At 36.8% G+C, this 19,060-nt stretch overlaps 4 protein-coding genes across 4 annotated transcripts; 1 reads left to right on the forward strand and 3 right to left on the reverse strand.

The window, feature by feature from the left end:
- Window positions 1-3,480: 3,480 nt before the first annotated feature.
- LOC130459760 (DNA repair protein XRCC3 homolog) lies at window positions 3,481-4,284 on the reverse strand. Its single transcript, XM_056827299.1, has 2 exons — window positions 4,173-4,284; window positions 3,481-4,028 (listed from the first exon to the last, which is right to left on the reverse strand). Exons 1-2 carry the CDS (start codon window positions 4,282-4,284, stop codon window positions 3,481-3,483), a joined length of 660 nt encoding a protein of 219 aa, XP_056683277.1.
- Window positions 4,285-4,674: 390 nt separating this feature from the next.
- Window positions 4,675-8,570, reverse strand: LOC130460011 (protein FAR1-RELATED SEQUENCE 5-like). Its single transcript, XM_056827662.1, has 3 exons — window positions 6,782-8,570; window positions 5,224-6,679; window positions 4,675-5,118 (listed from the first exon to the last, which is right to left on the reverse strand). The coding sequence occupies exons 1-3, from the start codon at window positions 7,612-7,614 to the stop codon at window positions 4,903-4,905; spliced, it is 2,505 nt and encodes an 834-aa protein (XP_056683640.1). The 5' UTR covers window positions 7,615-8,570; the 3' UTR covers window positions 4,675-4,902.
- A 1,833-nt stretch (window positions 8,571-10,403) lies between these two features.
- LOC110793190 (receptor-like protein CLAVATA2) lies at window positions 10,404-13,451 on the forward strand. Its single transcript, XM_021998039.2, has one exon. The coding sequence runs from the start codon at window positions 11,046-11,048 to the stop codon at window positions 13,260-13,262; it is 2,217 nt and encodes a 738-aa protein (XP_021853731.2). The 5' UTR covers window positions 10,404-11,045; the 3' UTR covers window positions 13,263-13,451.
- Window positions 13,452-13,812: 361 nt separating this feature from the next.
- LOC110793197 (protein TRIGALACTOSYLDIACYLGLYCEROL 3, chloroplastic) lies at window positions 13,813-18,223 on the reverse strand. Its single transcript, XM_056826468.1, has 10 exons — window positions 17,583-18,223; window positions 16,997-17,125; window positions 16,800-16,895; window positions 16,632-16,715; window positions 16,483-16,544; window positions 16,291-16,366; window positions 16,043-16,150; window positions 15,175-15,350; window positions 15,005-15,089; window positions 13,813-14,455 (listed from the first exon to the last, which is right to left on the reverse strand). Exons 1-10 carry the CDS (start codon window positions 17,763-17,765, stop codon window positions 14,417-14,419), a joined length of 1,038 nt encoding a protein of 345 aa, XP_056682446.1. The 5' UTR covers window positions 17,766-18,223; the 3' UTR covers window positions 13,813-14,416.
- Between the last annotated feature and the right edge of the window lie 837 nt (window positions 18,224-19,060).

Consider the following 19,060-nt stretch of genomic DNA (forward strand, 5'->3'; position numbering starts at 1 on the left):
TCGAAGATTTCTCACAGGTAATGACTGCATCCCTATATTGATTTGGTTTGATTTATCCATACGAAATATTTAAATCACTTATTAAGAAATAATCACAACACCGCTTGACAACACATTTTATGTTTTGTAGGACAACATATGGAACGACATTAACTATTCCAATCCTGACAACCAATGTGACATACCTTATGAGGCTCCCACGGGCACGAACAGAGGGGTAGGCAACTTTTCATATATTCGTTGCCATTGTTTGTGGGTACAAAGATGATTATCTTTAACCAAACTTTTTGTTGTAGGATATCGAGGGTCAACAAACTAATAATACAATTGAAAGCGATCCAATATTACCCAATGAGGGTAATGCTGCTTCTGGAGTAAACAATGATCTGCCGGTTGAAGAGGGTAAGGTTCAAAACAAGCATGGTCGTCCACGAACGGTTAAAACAGCAACAGTTCAAAAAAAAAAAACGGGTGGTAAATGGGTAAAGGGCGGACCAGGTAGACCACCAAAGGAACAGGGGCCACGAACTAAGGTATTGGTCGTACAACATTATCTGTACTTTGTGTAATTTTTTGATTGACATTATCCTAACTCATTTAAACTATTTTGATTGACATTGTGTTGTAATTTTTGAAATATTTCAGCACACTGCCCTACGGACGTACCCTGGCCTTGTTTGTGACATCCTAACCGAGTTGTGTCCTATAAGGAAGGATTGGGTCATAGCTGCTGGTTTTGGGTCTATTTTGAACCTAAAAATAAGTAAGGTAGATAGATATTTCATTACCTGGTTAGAGAGTAGGTGGGATTGGAAAAGACGAGTGCTTCGCATACGCGATGATTATGAGATAGTGATTGATGAGAGAATGGTTTCTTGGATCACTGGAATTCCTGTAGGGGTTTATAGAATCCCCTTTTTAAATAAGACCGATAAGGAACTTGGAAAATTGTTTAAGGAGTACGTCAGGGAAAAGGATGGAGGAATAGACTATGTCTGGTTGTATAACAAGTGTTTATGGGAGGTTCAGGATGAGATGGTTTTTCTTCGCGATTTCATACTACTGTCATTTGGTTGCTTGTTTTGCATGACCAAATACAACTTCATATCCATCAAATTATTGGCACTACTGAAATCAACATACTTTACAACACCCCGAGACTGGAATTGGTGTGGGTTTCTTTACGACTGGATTGCAGGTCATGAGAAGGAGAAGGGAAGACCATCTTCGATTATTTTAATGGTTAGTGAGGATAGACGTTGTGCGCATCGTCCGTGTTTTTTTTTTTTTTTGTAATTAGTTATTCCTCCCCGCGAATGATAACTACTCCATCTTTTGGCAGATTGCTTACCTGGACAGGTTAAAGTATGGTGTTACTCCGTTGGCTTGGAAAACTGATACACCTAGATTAGGGGCATGGCTACAAGATGATGTCACAAACGCTATTGCACAAGATTTGGGACCGGATGGCGAATATGGCCATGCAGAGGTAAAAACCAATATCTAACTTTTTTGTTGTATTGAACAATATATGTTATTCAGTAGTGATCATTTATACGCCTATTTAGGTTGTACTGAATGTTGAGTATGGGAAACCATACCCCATTGGCAAGCCGTTAGAGCGGACCCCATGGGATGCCCTTGCTGAACGAACACTTCTTAGTAAGAGGACTGGTACACCAATGTTACCCTCTAAAGCGTCAACCAAAGCGGATAGTCGATCAAGGAACGTGGATTATAGATGCCGGGGCAAGAGGAAGAGGAAGGTACGAGTCTTTATTATATTATTGTTTGTTGTAACTGGTTTTTGTTACAACCTACTTCACCGTGATAATTATCACTAAACTACACAGGCCACACTTGAAGGCTCCGTACAACAAAATGCTTATGATACAAGGCGTGGACGAAGTTATAGAGCTGCCAATAAAAACATTGATGACCTTGATGGTCCTCATCAGGACGAGGAATACGCTACGGGGCCTGAAAACAGAAACCTGAATGAGGATGATGGTGTTGAGGAACCTCAAAACAACACGGGTGATGACATTGACAGTGTTGGAGTTGTTGATGGTTACACAACTGGCAGCGATGATGGACTTTCCATGCCAGATGCTTTACAGCATAAAACTGTCATTGAACCAAGAACGTTAAAGATTTCAACTATGATTTTGACCGTGAACAAGTTTCCAAACCAAATGGTGTTTAAAGCTGGTGATATCACGATTGATCGGATCATGCTTCAAACGTCCTTTAAGTCCAAAGGCGAAGTACATGATAATGTATGGGGGTTGCATTTTGTAATTAGTTAATAGGTCTCTGGATTAGTTTTCTCATACTAACATTGTCTTATTGGTTAGGTGATGTCTGCATGGTGCGCGTGTTTGAATGCTGATACGACCTCCGGAGTTGGCATAAGGTCTTACGTGCTTATGCCAGATCTCATGGTAAGCTTATTATGCAAATACATAGTAGTAGACACCCATTAACCTTATATACGAAGTAATGCTATGGATGTTTAAAACGTAGGGTGAATTGTTAGACCTTGAAGAATCAAGTGAGAACTACACAGAAGCTTTGTTAATGAAATCAAAGCAACTACTTGAGGACATCAACTACTACCAGATTGATTTGGGTGCAATAGAAAAGGTAAGTAGTCTTATTTTCGCACAGAAATGGTGGTTTACGGCTATTAACTCTATGTTGTGCAATCAGCTTTATGTCCCGATTAAACGCCGAGGACGGTGGGTGGTTGTTAAAGTGGACCGTGTTGCGCATAAGGAGGATCTTAACTCAAATATGTTGAAAATGACTATTTTTGCACCAAGGCAAAAGGTTATGGGTTTAAATGCTAGGGATAAATTCGTATACAAACTGGTACGTACTGCTATTTTCGGGAAACATACTTCCGCCTTAATCTCGTATTAATTCGATAAAACCCAATTGTAACAGGAACGTATGTTTTTGGGTTTTCAATCGCACTTGGGATTAAAAAATGATGAATTGACCTTAAATACTGCCTCTTTTGATCTATGGTCAAATGGACCAAAAGAGAAATGTCGCCAGGACGGGGGTGTACTGTGTATGATCTACCTCTTGTCATCCGTTGAGAACGTGGCAGAGTGGTTGGAGGTAAGACTATTTAATTTACATGTGGAAATAAGTTGTTTTAATTTTTTTTTATTAATCACTACACTAACCGTGTGTTCATTAATTATGACTAGGGCTACGTAGAGGAGGTGAGGGACGTCCGGAATTACATGCTCGGACGGCTAGTTACAAACCCACACAATGAAATCAAAGTGGACGAGCTAATAAGGAAATTGACTGACGGACAATGATGGTTATTGATTTGGTTGTATGGTAGGATTTCATTAACAAAAAATTTAGTAGCGTATTACTCGCAGCATAACTGCGTCTTTTAAACATGTTAAACATTTTCTAATGTTCATTGGTCTTATTGGCACAATTTCTTAGTATCTTTTAACTACAAACACCGACAATCCCCTCTTCAGTGATGTTGAACATACATGCATCTACCTCTAATGATGGTGAAAATGCAATGTTTATAAATCTGTCAATTTGTTGGGTAAACGAATTAAATCTTTTGGACAACATTAGACGAGTGCGTACATTGCGTGTCCATGAGGCGCCCAAAGCCGGACGGACCTTTCTCCCGGACGATATAATGAAATTTTGCGTTGTATCGTGATCAGATGGAAATACGTCAATCACATTGTTAGCCACAACAACGGCAACATGATTGGATGCGGCAATTGTACGTAACCCATAACCAATAGCTTGTATAAGATCCTTTCTTTCGGTTGAGCCAACAACATTGTTTTCAAAATGACCAGTGAACATACTACCTATTGAATCAATAACAACAACGCGGATTGGCATTGATGAATTTTGAGACATTTTAATAAGTTTTACAGTCCATTCTAGCACATCCGGTATTTCATGAGGAGTGTCAACTTGCTTTGTAGTTATGTAATCCAAAGGATTTCCATTTAATGTTTCAAGGTCCCCTAAAACATATGGAACTAATCTACTTAAACGACGTATGGGAAAGGGACCAAGTGAATGGATATATATAGCCGAGGAACAAATACCACCCCTTGAAGGCGGCAATTGACAAGAGAGACTAATTTGAAGGCAAAATTGAGTCTTACCTGATGCATTTTCGCCACACACCTCAGTCACTTCACCGATTGTTATTCCCCCACTCAACATCGAATCGATTTCACTGCATCTCGTTGTGATTTTGTTTACACTAGTAGCCATTCTTTGTGATGTAGTAATCTCTTATAATTACTTTTTCTTTGAAATGGAGGGATTGAACACACCCTTATATTCACCTAGTTCTAACATGTCATTGATGGATCATGTTGTTTCCAATAAATAATATTCATATATTACAAAAAATAAGGGGCTGACTTTTGCATGACATGGGAATGCATTTTTTGACTACAATGACCAAACACATCATGTTTACATTTGGTAAGACTAGTATAATGAAGTCGTTGTTTTTATAATTGTTTCCCAGTGTAATAGATTCGTTGTATGTACATTATTAATTAATATAAATTATACAATAAATAGTATTGTTGCCCACAAATATCACTGGCTTAGCCTCACTGTCACAATGGTTACTCTTTCCTCCTCATTGAGCATATTGTCTACCCGTTGGTTGTGGGTTCGACGCCTAATACAACTCATTTTGTATTTTTTTTTTTTTACACTGATAAAGTAATTGAGGTTACATCAATTACATATATAGACATAACGTAAAGTACATAGCAAAAAGGGAGGATTGGATTAAAAAATTCAATTCTTAAAATACCGTTTAAACGAAAATATATCTTTGAAGAAATCAAATTAAATTACATTTACACAAAACATTCACAATCTGGTGCGCCAATCGTTAATATCAAATTCAAATGACTGTGAACAATCCTGAGACAAATGTAATTGGGACGGGTGTGCTTGAGAACTTTGAGAAGGATGTACATTAGAACTTTGTGGGACGTTCTCCGCATATGTACCCCCAACGTGATTCGCGTGTTGTTGCCTAGCACGGTAACTTGGAAGATTTCCAAATGCGTTGCAAATAAGTTCCTACATTGCACAAACAACATTTAAGTAGAAAAGTAAAGTTATATTTCCTAATGAAAACTTGCATATACGATACGAATCACCAAACAAATAAAATATAAATTTTACCTCATTAGCAATAACTTCCTCTTCAGTAACCACTTTTTTGTTCTTAGAATTCCCACCGGCCTTTCCACCAAAAGGAGCATTCCTTTTTGTCTTTGCCCTACCAGTATGCCGTTTGTCAACCGGTGTTTTGATCCTGTTCTCGTCCACGACCGGTTCTACATCCCTTAATCTGGCTCTCTCACCAAATTCTCGTGGACGTAGCCTTCGACGACCAAATACATTTCTCGCATCTGGGTCCCACCAACATATAAGGTCGTCCCCTTTTTCCCCAGTCTTTCGTATTCCGACTACATCCTCCATTTTTAGCCGCACAACATCCATAGCCTCCTTGTACAACCGAAGTGCATCATCATTACGCATAGCTAATTCAGACAAGTAATTATGCCGTTGTGAAAGCTCTTTGGCTTTGCCCAATCTGATAGATTCAAGAGGGTCGAAGTAAGATACTCGAATGCTCTCGTACGACCTAACACACTTCATCCACCGTTGTAGTATGTACTTTTCTGGAACAAATTGAAAATCCTCTACATCCATTGCACGCATTATATGTCTACAAAGTATTCCCGTAAATTCAAACAAGTTACAAGAGCAATGTAAATCACCATTTTCCTTATCCACCCTAACATCATAACTTTTAAACCTTTTCCGCCAAAACGGTGAGGTTAGTTTTTCATCAGCTCTATACAACACCACTGATCCATGACATGAGGTTTTCGTGACATTTGTGTGTGTCAATCCTCTACGCTCTTTAACAACCTCAGCAAACTTCTCACTAGTGTACGTCTTAACCAATACATACTCAACTAAAACACTCTTATCAACATCAATCTTAGCAGGCTTATCAATGTTATCAAAATTATCCTGTTTCTCTTCCTCAGCTTTTATCCTCATACAATATTCATAATTATGAATGAACAAAACTAAACCACAATCTAAGTTCACGTGAGTTTTAAAAAATCTATTCATACCCTCACTCCTTTGTGTAGAAGACATACCTGCCCAAAACTTTCCTCTATTATATGCCGGAGCCCACTGACGCCTGTTATCATACGCGTCCTTCATCCACCCAGGACCCCTTAAACCGTACTCATCCATCACATGACACCAAGCTTCATCGAACTCATCTGGATCAATCAGATCATGTATTGCAGTTCTGATCAGGGTGTCTATTTTCTTCCAATCACTGAGACTACCTAGGTTCTTACTAGCATTCTGGAGCATGTGCCACAAACATAGTCTGTGACGGACGCCCGGGAAGACTAGCTCAATTGCTCTACAAATTGCTTTGTCTTGGTCGGTTAAGATGCCTAGTGGTGCCTTCCCCATACACTTCAGGAATTCTTCAAATACCCAAACAAATGAGGGAGTATTTTCATGGGAAATTAAGGCCGCAGCAAATATAATTGATTTGCCATGATGGTTTACACCAATGAATGGAGCAAATGGAATCCGATACCTAAAACAATATAAATGTATTGGATATTACTTTTTCAAACAAATGGACCAAAGTACAATTACAAAGAATTTAAATCAATAAAAACTTAATTAAAACACGTACCGGTTGCAAGCGAAAGTAGTATCAAAAGTAATAACATCCCCAAAATATTTGCATGTACCCCTACTACGTGCATCCGACCAAAATGCATTCGTAAAAACACCATCATCATCTACTTGTATTGAGCTATAAAACTCGGGATGCAAATCACGTTGTGCCTTAAAGTAAGCATCGAGTCCTGCGGCATCTGCAGCACTAAATCTTGATGAACGACGTTCGACGTTGATTGCGTTCCTCAAGTCTCTATTATTAAATGTAATATTTTCATAACCTCCCTTTTCAATTAGATGCGTACCAAAGTTCTTACTTATGCTAACACCACCCATGTCATTGATCATCGCCCTCTTAAATGTAGTACCGTCTATACATCTATAATTAACCATCAGTCTACTACAGTCAGGATTTAAAGGATGATTGTGTTGCAAGTCACAAGTCAATATAGTAAATAGCCCATCTCTACTTACACCGTAAATATTCATCTTACAACCGGTCACATTAGACCCAACACCTTTTTTCACCCCTCCCTTCTTGCATTTTAATCTAATAAGTTCCATCATATGCGGCTTTGCCTCATACTTTCCCACACCAGACTTAGATACTCCCTTTTCTTTGTACTCTTTTTTCAGCTTATTACTTTTGATAAACATCTCAAATCCTTCTTTGAAGGCATACAACTGACAAAATTCGAAAAACTCATGGCCCGTTGTAAAACACATCCCTACACTAGGGGGGTTAACGATAACTTCTTGTCCATCAGTTATTAATCTATATTGTGAGCTTTCAGGAACATTTTCATTCAGATCAGGGACACTTTCGTTTAGGTCTACCCAAGCCATACAGAACTCCCACGTATATCACTGTTGTACAAAATACGAAAAACGTTTAGGGTTTTATAAAATGCTGCCAAACGTTTAGGGTTTTATAAAATACAACAAACAAACAAATTATATACAACGATTTTAGAATAACCACTTAGTTTAGTGTTTAACCATATAGGATAACATACAACTTAATAACATTCTTAATACTACGTAATTATAGAATGTATGAAATAAACAAAAAAAACACCTTGTTTTCTCCGTCGTGCAGATCTACTTTCTCACCAAAAACAAATTTATCAAATTAACATGAAACTACAATTTTTCATTAACTCATCAATATCTGCCAAACAATCAAGATTCATCAATATCATGAAACTCCAATTTTTCATTAATTCAAACAAATTTAACTACCCAAAAATAAAACATTCATATAGCATTGTTATTTTCAGGAATTAATTAACTACATTTGACAAAAACAATTTAACGAAAAACTTACATTAATTTCGAAGCGAGATTTCGAAGCTGAATTTCGAAGCTTAATAATGTTGTAGCAGCTCTAAACGTTTTGCTAAAAACTTTCCTGTGCGTTTTTGTTTGTGGCAAACTCGATAAAATGGGAGATGATACAACCCCTTCAGCTTTGCCTTTATTTTCTTTGCTGAACCGTTTTCCAGAAAATATTACCGTTGAAGGTTGAATGAGCTTTTTTTTTAAAAGTTGAAGATTGAATTTTTATTTCTTTTTTTTTTAATTATTTTGCTGCTTGGGCGGGATTTGTTTTGGGGAGGAAAGGGGAGGTAATGTTCCCGCTTGAAAACACTAAAGGGCGGTTGATGCCAAATATTTTCCCCCTAAAACCAAATGCATTTCCCCCTAAAACTCAATTAATCCATGCTGATTTGGACCACTAAGATGGCAGTGTACCTGGGCCCCAATTACCCCCAGTGTAACTGTATCATCTCCCATCTACTTAGGTTCATGAACAATGTGCTCTCATACTAATTGTCACAGTTAAAGAGTGTATTACCTTCTTCACTTATCATTTAAATCTAATAAACTTAAAATCTCTACTGAATCCCATCATCTAACGTACACACTAAAATATTTCATAAATTAATTAGATACAGATAATTTATACTTGTTCCTTAATTCCGGTTAATATCTGAATTTTTATCCTTTCCTAACTAGACTTACAACTCTCTGCAAAAATTAAAAATATGAGAAAAGTTGTTGCACATCAAATAGATAACCAGATTAGAAATTTATAAGTCGTGAATCAACAAGATATAAAAGAATTACCATTGACTTTAATTCAGTAATATTGCTAATGATAGGAATTCATAGTGCTTCTTGAATAAACTATATTCGTAAATTTGTAACGATTTCAAATGATAATTAGGTTGATGCTCCTATAATAAGGTGCTTGTGATTTTCAAACGTTGAAAAGGATTCACAAGTCATACCAGAAGATACTAGTGACCGTCTTCTATAGTTCTACTCATGTGACTATATTAGTATGTGGTGAGATTTTGAAAATGTTTGGTTGACCTTGAGAGTTATCGGCTTGACAGTAAAAGTCAATTTTTTTTTTTCAAGTATCAAGACAATGATCAGTTAGTTAAACTTCACACTCCGTACAACATAACTTTTCACGATCTCAAATACACGACTTAAGATACAAACATCTCTAATTCTACATGTTATGCGTGAACTCCACGCGGAGGGGTACAAAAAGCAAGCAAAAGATGCTCTTTAGAGACACACACAACTTTAAACATATGCAATTGTCAAAAAAGAAAAAGAAAAAGAAAAGCAGGGGCTCACAACTCACACAGTCACACACCTCTTTCAGTCTCTTCTATAGTTCTCTTCATCACCATTTTACAGTCAGAGAACAAGAACAAAATAAACCCCCAGATGGGCCCCACTACTCCAATTGCCCTCAAAGCTGCCGAAAGAGAGAATATTTCACTCTCCATTTTTAAATACAGTAATTTTTTACCTCCTCTTTATAATTTTTTACCTCCTCTTTATTTTATTTAGGAGGGGTTACGGTTGAAATGGTTCAGATTAAACATGTAACAGGGTAAATGATTCGGATTAAACAGGTCGGGTTGTAAACAGTTCGGATAAAATATGTTTCTCGGATTGAACCGGTTCGGACTGAAAGGATCGTGTCATTTACAGGTTACAAATAAAGTTGGGGTTGAAATAAATTGCGTTGTCGGGGAATGATTTGCTATTAGGTTAATATTTTTCGGTCGGTTCGGGTATGGGTGGAGTATAATAGGGTCGGATCGAATTCTGTGTTCCAACTTACGGTTATAAATGATTGTGGTTCTAAAGTGAACGATTTACCAAAGTAATGCTCATTTAAAACTTATTTCTCATTATGCATCGGAAATAAAGCTTATTTAACAAACTACTGTCCGCGTAGGACTGAAGCTACGTTTGTTTTGTTTTCATTTTCCCAGACTAAAATCGCTATCTCTATAAGGGATGGTTATTTTTGTCTCAAAACCCGCTATATGAGTAAAAGCGCTATCGAGAGAGTGATTTTACTCGTATAATAGCTATCTCAGGTAGCACTTTTGGTCTGAACAAATAAAATAAAAACACATTAACTTTATCCGAGCTTACGTGAACGATAGTTTGATAAATAAGTTCCACACCCAATGCAAAATGAGAAATAAGTTTTACAAGGACATTACTTTGATAAATCGTTCTTTTAAACAACCGTACTAACTCAATAAGTTCAACGATTCGGGTTGAGATTTTGTTCTCCATTCTCACCATTTTACAACAAGAACAAAATAAACCCACAGATGGGCCCCACTCTCCAATTGCTCCCAAAGCTGCCGAAAGAGAGAATATTTCACTCTCCATTTTTATTAATTTTTACCTTCTCTTTATTTATTAAAATCAATAATCATTCTACTAATAAATGCCCAGAATTTCTCATAATCCCTTCCTTTGTCTTGGGAACTGCGCTTAATTTTCCGTTATAAACACTTGATTATACCCCTCCTAATTTACTAATTATGTTGTTGTTGATAATGGCCAGTTTCAATAAAGTAGACAACAAAGAAGAATGTTTGTTCCTCTTCCTCGAGTCGTCACATGAGCTTAGCTGAAAGAGCTTCATTTTTCTTCACTTCCTCTGCTCCTGCTTCTGCATTTTCTCCAGGTCCTCTCTTTCTCTCTCCTCCATTTTTGAACAAACCCCACTTCGTTTTTACCAGTAATATGAAATGGGTTTCCATTTTTAGGCTTAAAGACCTTATCTTTACCTTAAGTTGAAGATAAGTTGGTTGTTAGTTTTGCTGGGTTTCCATTTTTAGTTTCAAAGACCTTATCTTTACCTTAAGTTGAAGATAAATGGTTTGTTAGATTTTTTTTTTTCAATTTTTTGGACCCATTTTAAGCTTCCAATTTTGTTCCTATTAATGGAAGCTAAAAAGGGTTTTAATTGCAGTTTTTACCATTTTAGTGGAAATTACTTGCCATTTTTGTTGTCTATGTTGTTGATATTGGGAAACCCTAGTGTAGTTTCAGCTGTTAATGTGCACCCACAAGATAGAGCTTCACTTATTGAGTTCAAATCAAAGATTATTGAACCAGACCCGGGTTTGGGTTCATGGGTTGGGTTCAATTGCTCCAATTGGACCGGTATAACCTGTGAGAACCGGACGGGCCGGGTTGTTTCAATGAACTTAAGCTATATGAACTTGTCTGGTACTATTAGTCCTAGTTTATGCAACCTTTTTTCTTTACAAACCCTTGTTTTATCTAATAATAACTTCAATTCTGTGATTCCACCTTGTTTGGGAAGTGTATTGGGTTTAAGGGTACTTGATTTCAGTCACAACAGTATTGGAGGGTTAGTTCCTGATACATTGAGGAGGTTGAAGCATTTGAGGGAGCTTACTTTGAATGGTAATAACTATTTGGGAGGGAAATTGTCATTACCAATGTGGGTTGGTAACTTTTCGAGGTTTCTCGAAAGACTCGATTTGGGTTCGAACTCATTCGGAGGGGAGATACCGGAGAGTCTTTTCCGGTTGGAGTCTCTGAAATACTTGGACATTTCAGATAACAGTTTGTCAGGAAAACTTGATGGATTTCATCAGTCTTTAGAAGTTTTGAATCTGGCTTCAAACCATATTTCGGGTACTTTACCTTGTTTTAATGCTTGTGTTCAATCACTTAGCATCTTGAACTTGGCAAACAACTCTTTTGTTGGAAGGATTCCTTCTTGTATATCCTCACTTCGGGCTTTGAAGCAGCTCAATCTGTCCAACAACGGGCTGCAATACGGGCTTTCGCCAATGCTGGTGTTCTCAGATAAGCTTCTTGCTTTAGATTTGAGTTACAACCAGTTATCAGGTCCTCTTCCTAGCAAAATTGCTGAAACAACGGACAAATCCGGGCTTCTTGTTCTTGACCTGTCACACAACCAGTTTTCAGGTGATATTCCTCTGAAAATCACAGAGTTGAAAAGCTTACAAGCATTGCTTCTCTCTCACAATTCTCTCATTGGTCAGATTCCCGGGAGTATCGGAAATCTGACGTATCTTCAAGTCATCGATCTCTCCTACAACGCTTTATCAGGTTCAATTCCTTTGAACATTGTTGGGTGTTTTCAGCTTCTTGCATTGATAATCAGCAACAACGGTCTTTCTGGTGAAATACAACCAGAACTCGATGCACTAAACAGTTTAAAGATACTCGATATCAGCAACAACGAAATCTCTGGTCAAATACCTCAAACCCTAGCCGGTTGCAGATCATTAGAAGTTGTTGATTTCAGCTCAAATAGTCTTTCTGGACCTCTAAATGATGCAATGAACAAATGGTTGAATCTCAAGTTTTTGTCCCTTGCTCAAAACAAGTTTGAAGGTCCTCTTCCTAGTTGGCTCTTCACATTCCCGTTCATCAAAACAATCGATCTTTCAGGAAACAAATTCTCCGGCTTTATCCCTGATGGTACCTTCAATGTCAGTAAGAGTTTCAACAATGCAGCAGCTATCACTGGTACGAACAACATCGAGGCAAATTTAGCATCAGTTAAAAGTAAAACAATCCAAATTTCCGTCATGGTAATGGATCGAAACGAGTTGAGTTTTGCTTATGGTCTGCTTTCACCAGTAGGAATCGACTTATCAGATAATCAGTTGAATGGAGAAATTCCTGACAATCTGTTCACTTTACATGCTTTGGATTACCTTAATCTGTCCTATAATCTCCTAGAAGGTCAGATTCCTGTTGATTTGGAGAAGATGTGGAATTTAAGGGCACTTGATTTGTCCCACAATTATCTTTCTGGTCCTCTTTTAGCCAACATCTCAACCCTTCAAGACCTAATTACTCTGAACTTTTCATACAATTCACTGTCTGGATTTGTGTCAAGAAAACAGGGTTACTGGAGATTTCCAGAAGCATTTACTGGGAATCCAGCATTATGTATTGAGGTTTCTGCAGGAAAATGTCAACCGCCGAGAATTCCTGCAATTCCTGGAAACAAGTTTAGGGATGATTTGGAAGAAGGGCCAATATCAGTGTGGATTTTCTGTGTAACTGGTGCTGTAACTTTTTACGCGACTTTGATTGCTCTCTTCTGTTGGCCTCGTTCGAGAAACTACATTCTTAGGTCGAAAATTTAGGTGGGTTTGTATAGAGATCAGAAGTTTTTGTATATCTGTTTGATTTCTTATGACTTGATTTGCCCTCCATGGGGGAAAGAAAAAAGTCATGTTTTCATTTAGCTTTAAGCTAACACTAACTTAGCTTGGATTATCACCTCTAAATGTTTCTTGTGTATATTGGACAATATTGGAAAATTCAATGTTTGACTTGCCAAATTCAGAAACTAGACTATTATTGCAGGACAATTTCTTTTTTTTCTTAAATTGGGCATAAAATCTTATTTACACCCAATGTACAATAGATATTACTTTAAAATGCTTAAAAACTATCCTGGTATAATGTAAAAGTTATTATTTTTTAGTGATAAAATTTTCTTTTTAATAAATATATCCATTCAAAATCACTCACAATGTATAAAGGTAGTCATGTATCCTTTAAAAAGCTTATTCATCAAAAATTATTTCATAATTTAAAAGTTAAACAAAACATGTTAAAAGTTACCAAAATATGGATGAAAATTACCCCGATATATAATAAATTTACTATACACCAGGTGTGCACACGACCTACTCAAAATGTAGCGTGTTATTTCGGGACAACGGTAGTAATTTACATGCCAAAAGGAATTCTGCTTGTATCCAGTAAATATACACTCTTTGTGCTCTTGCAAAAAATGCATACATTCAGGACATCAGGTTCAGGAACAAGATAAGGTAAACTGGATCAGTTCCTAGATTCACACAAACCTAATGCTTCCCATTCTACAATCCCCACCCATGAATAATAAAATACCCAAAAAATTACAGTTAAATCGACAAAACAATAAGTGTGTGGCCAGTATATTACTCAGATCACAGCAACAAGAGCACAGACGACCTGAAATCCAAATGTGGTTACCCGAATGAACGGGAAAGAACTACGTAGTTGGATTTGCATTCCCATCTTCAGCGATGATTGCCAAATCTGTGTAAAGGTTGCATCTTAAGCAACAGATCCGAGATTTGAAGCAATCGTAAGGACAATCCTCGTTTAAAAGGTTTCTGGTTATGTTGTATTCTTCTGTTTGCAGAAGACCAACCACACAAATGGCCAGCATCTTCTCTTAGAAAATGCAACATCTTTCTGTTTAGACATCCCAATAGCAAACTTGAGTTTTCCAAGAAAGCCTTTGCTAGTATTTGATCGGTCCTTCCAAACTCCCTGAAGCAAACTGGACATGCACCAACAAAATGAATGTAGTACTCAAGCTTGCCATTTAAAATACTTCACTTTGTAGAGTTCGAGTTTATTTTATGTTTTACAATCTAACTCGTCTCAAGTCCCTTAGGCTCCGTTTGGTAGGGAGTAAAACATTTTCCTGGAAAATAGTTTTCCTCTATCTTCAATTTTACATTGTTTGGTTTGCAAAGGAGTGTGAAACCATTTTCCCTATGAGTAAAATTGCTCCCCCAATGATGGAAAACCATTTTCCGTTCAAAATGAAGGGAAAACTTTTTTCCTTCCTTTTCCTCATCTCTTTTGTACACTCCTTTCACTACCTGCTTACTTTCACTTTCTTTTTCCTTCCGTTTCATCATTTTTCTTACATGGAACCAAACAACGGAAAACTAATTTTGGAGTTGTGTTTTCAATTGTAAATTGTTTTCCATGAAAATCATTTTACACTAAAAATGTTTTACACCCAACCAAACATAACCTTAAAGCAGAAGTTGAGACATACACAAAACTCTGAATTTCAAACTACGGGTATGATAATTACCTGTTGAACAATGGGACTAGTTGAGGTGGTAAATTCATGAGTCAGTCCTTCCCAAACAATCTTCCCCTCATACAGGAAAATCAACCTGGACCAAATACAGATCATCAGTGATATGGTATGGATTGAAACTCTAATGACAAGCAAAGTAGTAGACTGAAAGAGACATGTACCTATCAACTGCTCTTTCGATGGTACTATGTTGGTGAGTAACAACTATAAATGATGAAACCTTCCCAGCCAATCCCATTGCATCTTCACCTTTTATATGAACTGATCGGATCAGGTCTTCAACAACCGTTGATGCAATCGGATCAAGTCCAGCCGTTGGCTCGTCATACAAAAGCACCTGCCCCAAAAACAGTAGGGAAGCAACCACTTTACCAAAGAGATGGAAACAGTGTATCAAACTTCTTCAAGAAGTTTGAAAGGAAACTTTAAACTAGAAGTTGTAGGTAACAACTGGGTAACATTTCTACTTCCAGCAGAGCAGACTACACTAAACTCTTCCCTGAAAATCAGAGCTTGAGATAGACGAGAAACCAAGGGAAAATAATTGGGATTTTTTAGCCTGGAAAAGAAGGTGGGGTCAGGTCAAGAAATATCTAAGTGGGAGAGACAAAACTCCTCAGCAATAAACAAAAAGTCAGAAACTAGTTCTGACAAACAGTTCTTATAACTCCATTATGGCGAATGCATTGCAAACACAGGGAAAAAATTTAGCAGATTTATGGCAGTATGGCACCACAAGATTTGCAACAACACTCTCATATCTTGGATGTTCATAACAAAGTACAACAAAAACTACAAATTTGAGAAAAACGTGAAGACACAGCCACACAGGATACTTCAAAGCTATCTCAGTATATCTTACGGCCTTAGAAATGCAGAAAAGGTCCAAGCACCACTAAACAACCAATCTGTAACAGACTTGACATTAATGGTAATGTAAGATTATTCATTATAGAGAATGTTCCGTACTTGATATGCTTCCAGTAATATTGTGATTATGAACGTTTTACTATAGGGTACTAGACATACCTCTGGTTCTACAGTATCTTTTGTGATGTCAAAGATGATTGAACGAGCCAAGGCAACTCGTTTTTTCATCCCTCCTGACAGTTCAGAAGGTAACCGCTCCTCGACCCCCTACAAGTAAACAATATTTTCTAGTCTATTTCAGAATAACCACATTACAATGCAAAAACCCAAGTAGCAATTATTGACATGGACAAGCTAGACTACTAACAAAGAATTAAAGTTTACCATTTTTATTACTAAATTCTTACCTTCAGTCCTACTGCGGCTAAAGTTTCAGTTACAAGCTCAGAAATTTGATCATCCGGCATTCTAGAATTTTCATACCTAATTCACCACGGATAAATGTGAAAAGTGGGCAAGCAATAAGTTGCAGTACCAAACCCATAAGAAACTCTAAGAAGAATTATAACTGATGAGGAATAACAAGGAGAGCCTCTTACAGAAGGAAACCAACATTTTCACGCACAGTTAAAGAGTCAAATAATGCAGCACTCTGAAAGACCTGTCAACCAAGCAGTACAAAAATGAGCATTGGAAATACATATACAACTTCTACGATGCAATATAATTAATAACAATGAACAATTACCAAGCCAATACGAAGACCAGATATTGAGACTTCCTCATCACTGATCAATCCTTCTCTCTTTTTCCCTCGAATGTAGACCTCGCCCTATTTATCACAGTACTCAGACTTAGATTTTGCATGTAACAGACTAAACAGCAAGTACGAAAGGATCATAGTAAGATTGTTCACCTTGTCTGGAGCAAGAAGTCCAGCAATAATTTTTAAAATGGTGGATTTTCCTGTACCAGAAGGTCCAATTATTCCAACTGCTTCTCCATGTCTGATCTACAAGCAGTTGAAAAGACCAGGAAACATTTTTAGGAATATGAGTACAAAGTCATTAGATCCAATCATGGATTACAATAAATAGAGAAGGTTATTTGCACCTTGAAGCTTACACCTCTTAGTATGTGTTTATCCCCAAATGACTTGTACACATCTCTACACTCGATAAGCACATCCGAATCATCCTCAGGTTCATCAATTGAGTTTATAATCTTCATATCAGAAGAATCCTGATACCAAGAAACATGTTTAAAACATTGAATCAAGACCCAGCAAAAAAACAAAATTATCAGAAAATTCTTTACTGAAAACTGAAGTGAAGGAAAACAAAATAGAAATAAACCAAAGCTGAAAAGTACCAACTAATAAATGTGGAAAAACAAAAACATCAAATAAGTGAAATAACAACCATATTCCTATATCCATATCATATAATCCATAATCCAAGAATCCCAGCAAAAAATAGAGAAATCAAATGCAAATTTGGATGTCAGCTAAATCAACTGATAAACTAACAAAAGATTAGCAGCTCTCATATGTAAATGCGTATTGCAAATAGGGCAGAAGGAGAAATGTAGAAAGACAGACACCAAATCACAGCAATAATTACACATATAGAATCTATAATACATAACCCAATTGGCATATGATTGCTAACTGAAAAAACACGAAAATTGAAGTACTTACACTCAATTTGAAAGGGGAAATGCCCTCGTTCACATTTCTTGAAGATGTCATACAGGAACAAAGAATTTTCCTCTGCCTAAAAATCCAAGAATTCGACGTAATAGTACCAGAAAATATGGAAGAACGAGAATATACATTATACGAAGGTAAAGGAAACAAAGAAGAGCTCGATGTAGAGAGCATTTCTGATCAAATCAAATATACTTGGGTGCAATTAAAAAATAAAGGGTTTTCTGAGCAATTTTAGGGAAATTTCAACAATCCATTTGGAATAGATTGCAATTGAAAGGGGGTAAATTTTAGGATTCGGGGAGCTAAAATTTGGGAATGGTAGAGTGATAATACGGTAAAATACAGATTAAATTAGAAAATCAAATGAACCCTAATTAGAGGAGAGAGGATTCAGGCTTTTGATGAAAACCCAGAAAATTGGGGGCGAAATTGTCAAATTGTGAATTTGGTGATGATAATTGGGGGATTAAATTGATGATTGAAATTGGAATTGAAAAGGGGTCAAATTAGCAATCAAGGTATAGATTGTACATTGATTTGGAGAGAAAAATGCGAGTGATAGAAAACGGAAAGATACGAAGTACGGTGTATGAGATTTGAGAAACACTACTATCAGTCAATCACTAGTCAGTCTTTCACACACTAACCAAATTACCAAACTAGTACTCCATCGTAGTACGTGGGTCGTGAAACTTCAAACTTGATCAAGATGAGTCCGGCCCGGCCTGAAATTTTAAAATTTTGGGCGGGTTTGGAAACAAAAACTACACTTTGCAGTTATAAACTAGTATTCGGGCCCGGGCGATGCCCCGGATTATTATGTGTATAACAATTAAATATTATATTCTTTAGTGAAATTATGTTTGATTTTTTTTTTTCACAAGATAATTATTTAATATTATATAAATAATAATTTTGCAAAGATAACATGCAAAAAGTTATAACTCAATTGGATAAATCTCTTGTGTTTGAAACTAGAGGTCGTAGATTCGAATCTTATGCAAACCATATTTCTTATTTTTAAATCAAAGTGTATTGATGGCATAGATTTATGGATTGAGGGGAGAGCGATACGTGGCATGTAGACATTTGTTAAAACGCCTTTTAATATATAGTATAGATTTGATCTGACATGAATGACCCGAAAGCCCGGTATTTTGGCCCGGCCCGACACAACGGACTAATTTTTTTAAACCAGGGCCCGGTCCGGCCAGCCATTTGATCGGGTCTACTTCAATTGGTTCAATTGAATAGTAGTACAGGTTATCTTAGAGCGATATGCATATATGCGCATTTGCGTTCGAAAATGAAAATTAAAAAGTTGTTGACATTGAGCTAAAGCTTAAATGGCTTGTGGACTATGGAGTATGCAAATTTTAGTTTATACTTGAGTTAAAGATTTGATAACTTTATAGGATCGCTCGTGTTTAGTTGAGTTTTAATTAGAACATGATTGTCAACTTTGA

Source organism: Spinacia oleracea, chromosome 4 (genome assembly GCF_020520425.1).
Source record: "Spinacia oleracea cultivar Varoflay chromosome 4, BTI_SOV_V1, whole genome shotgun sequence".
Lineage (NCBI taxonomy): Eukaryota > Viridiplantae > Streptophyta > Magnoliopsida > Caryophyllales > Amaranthaceae > Spinacia > Spinacia oleracea.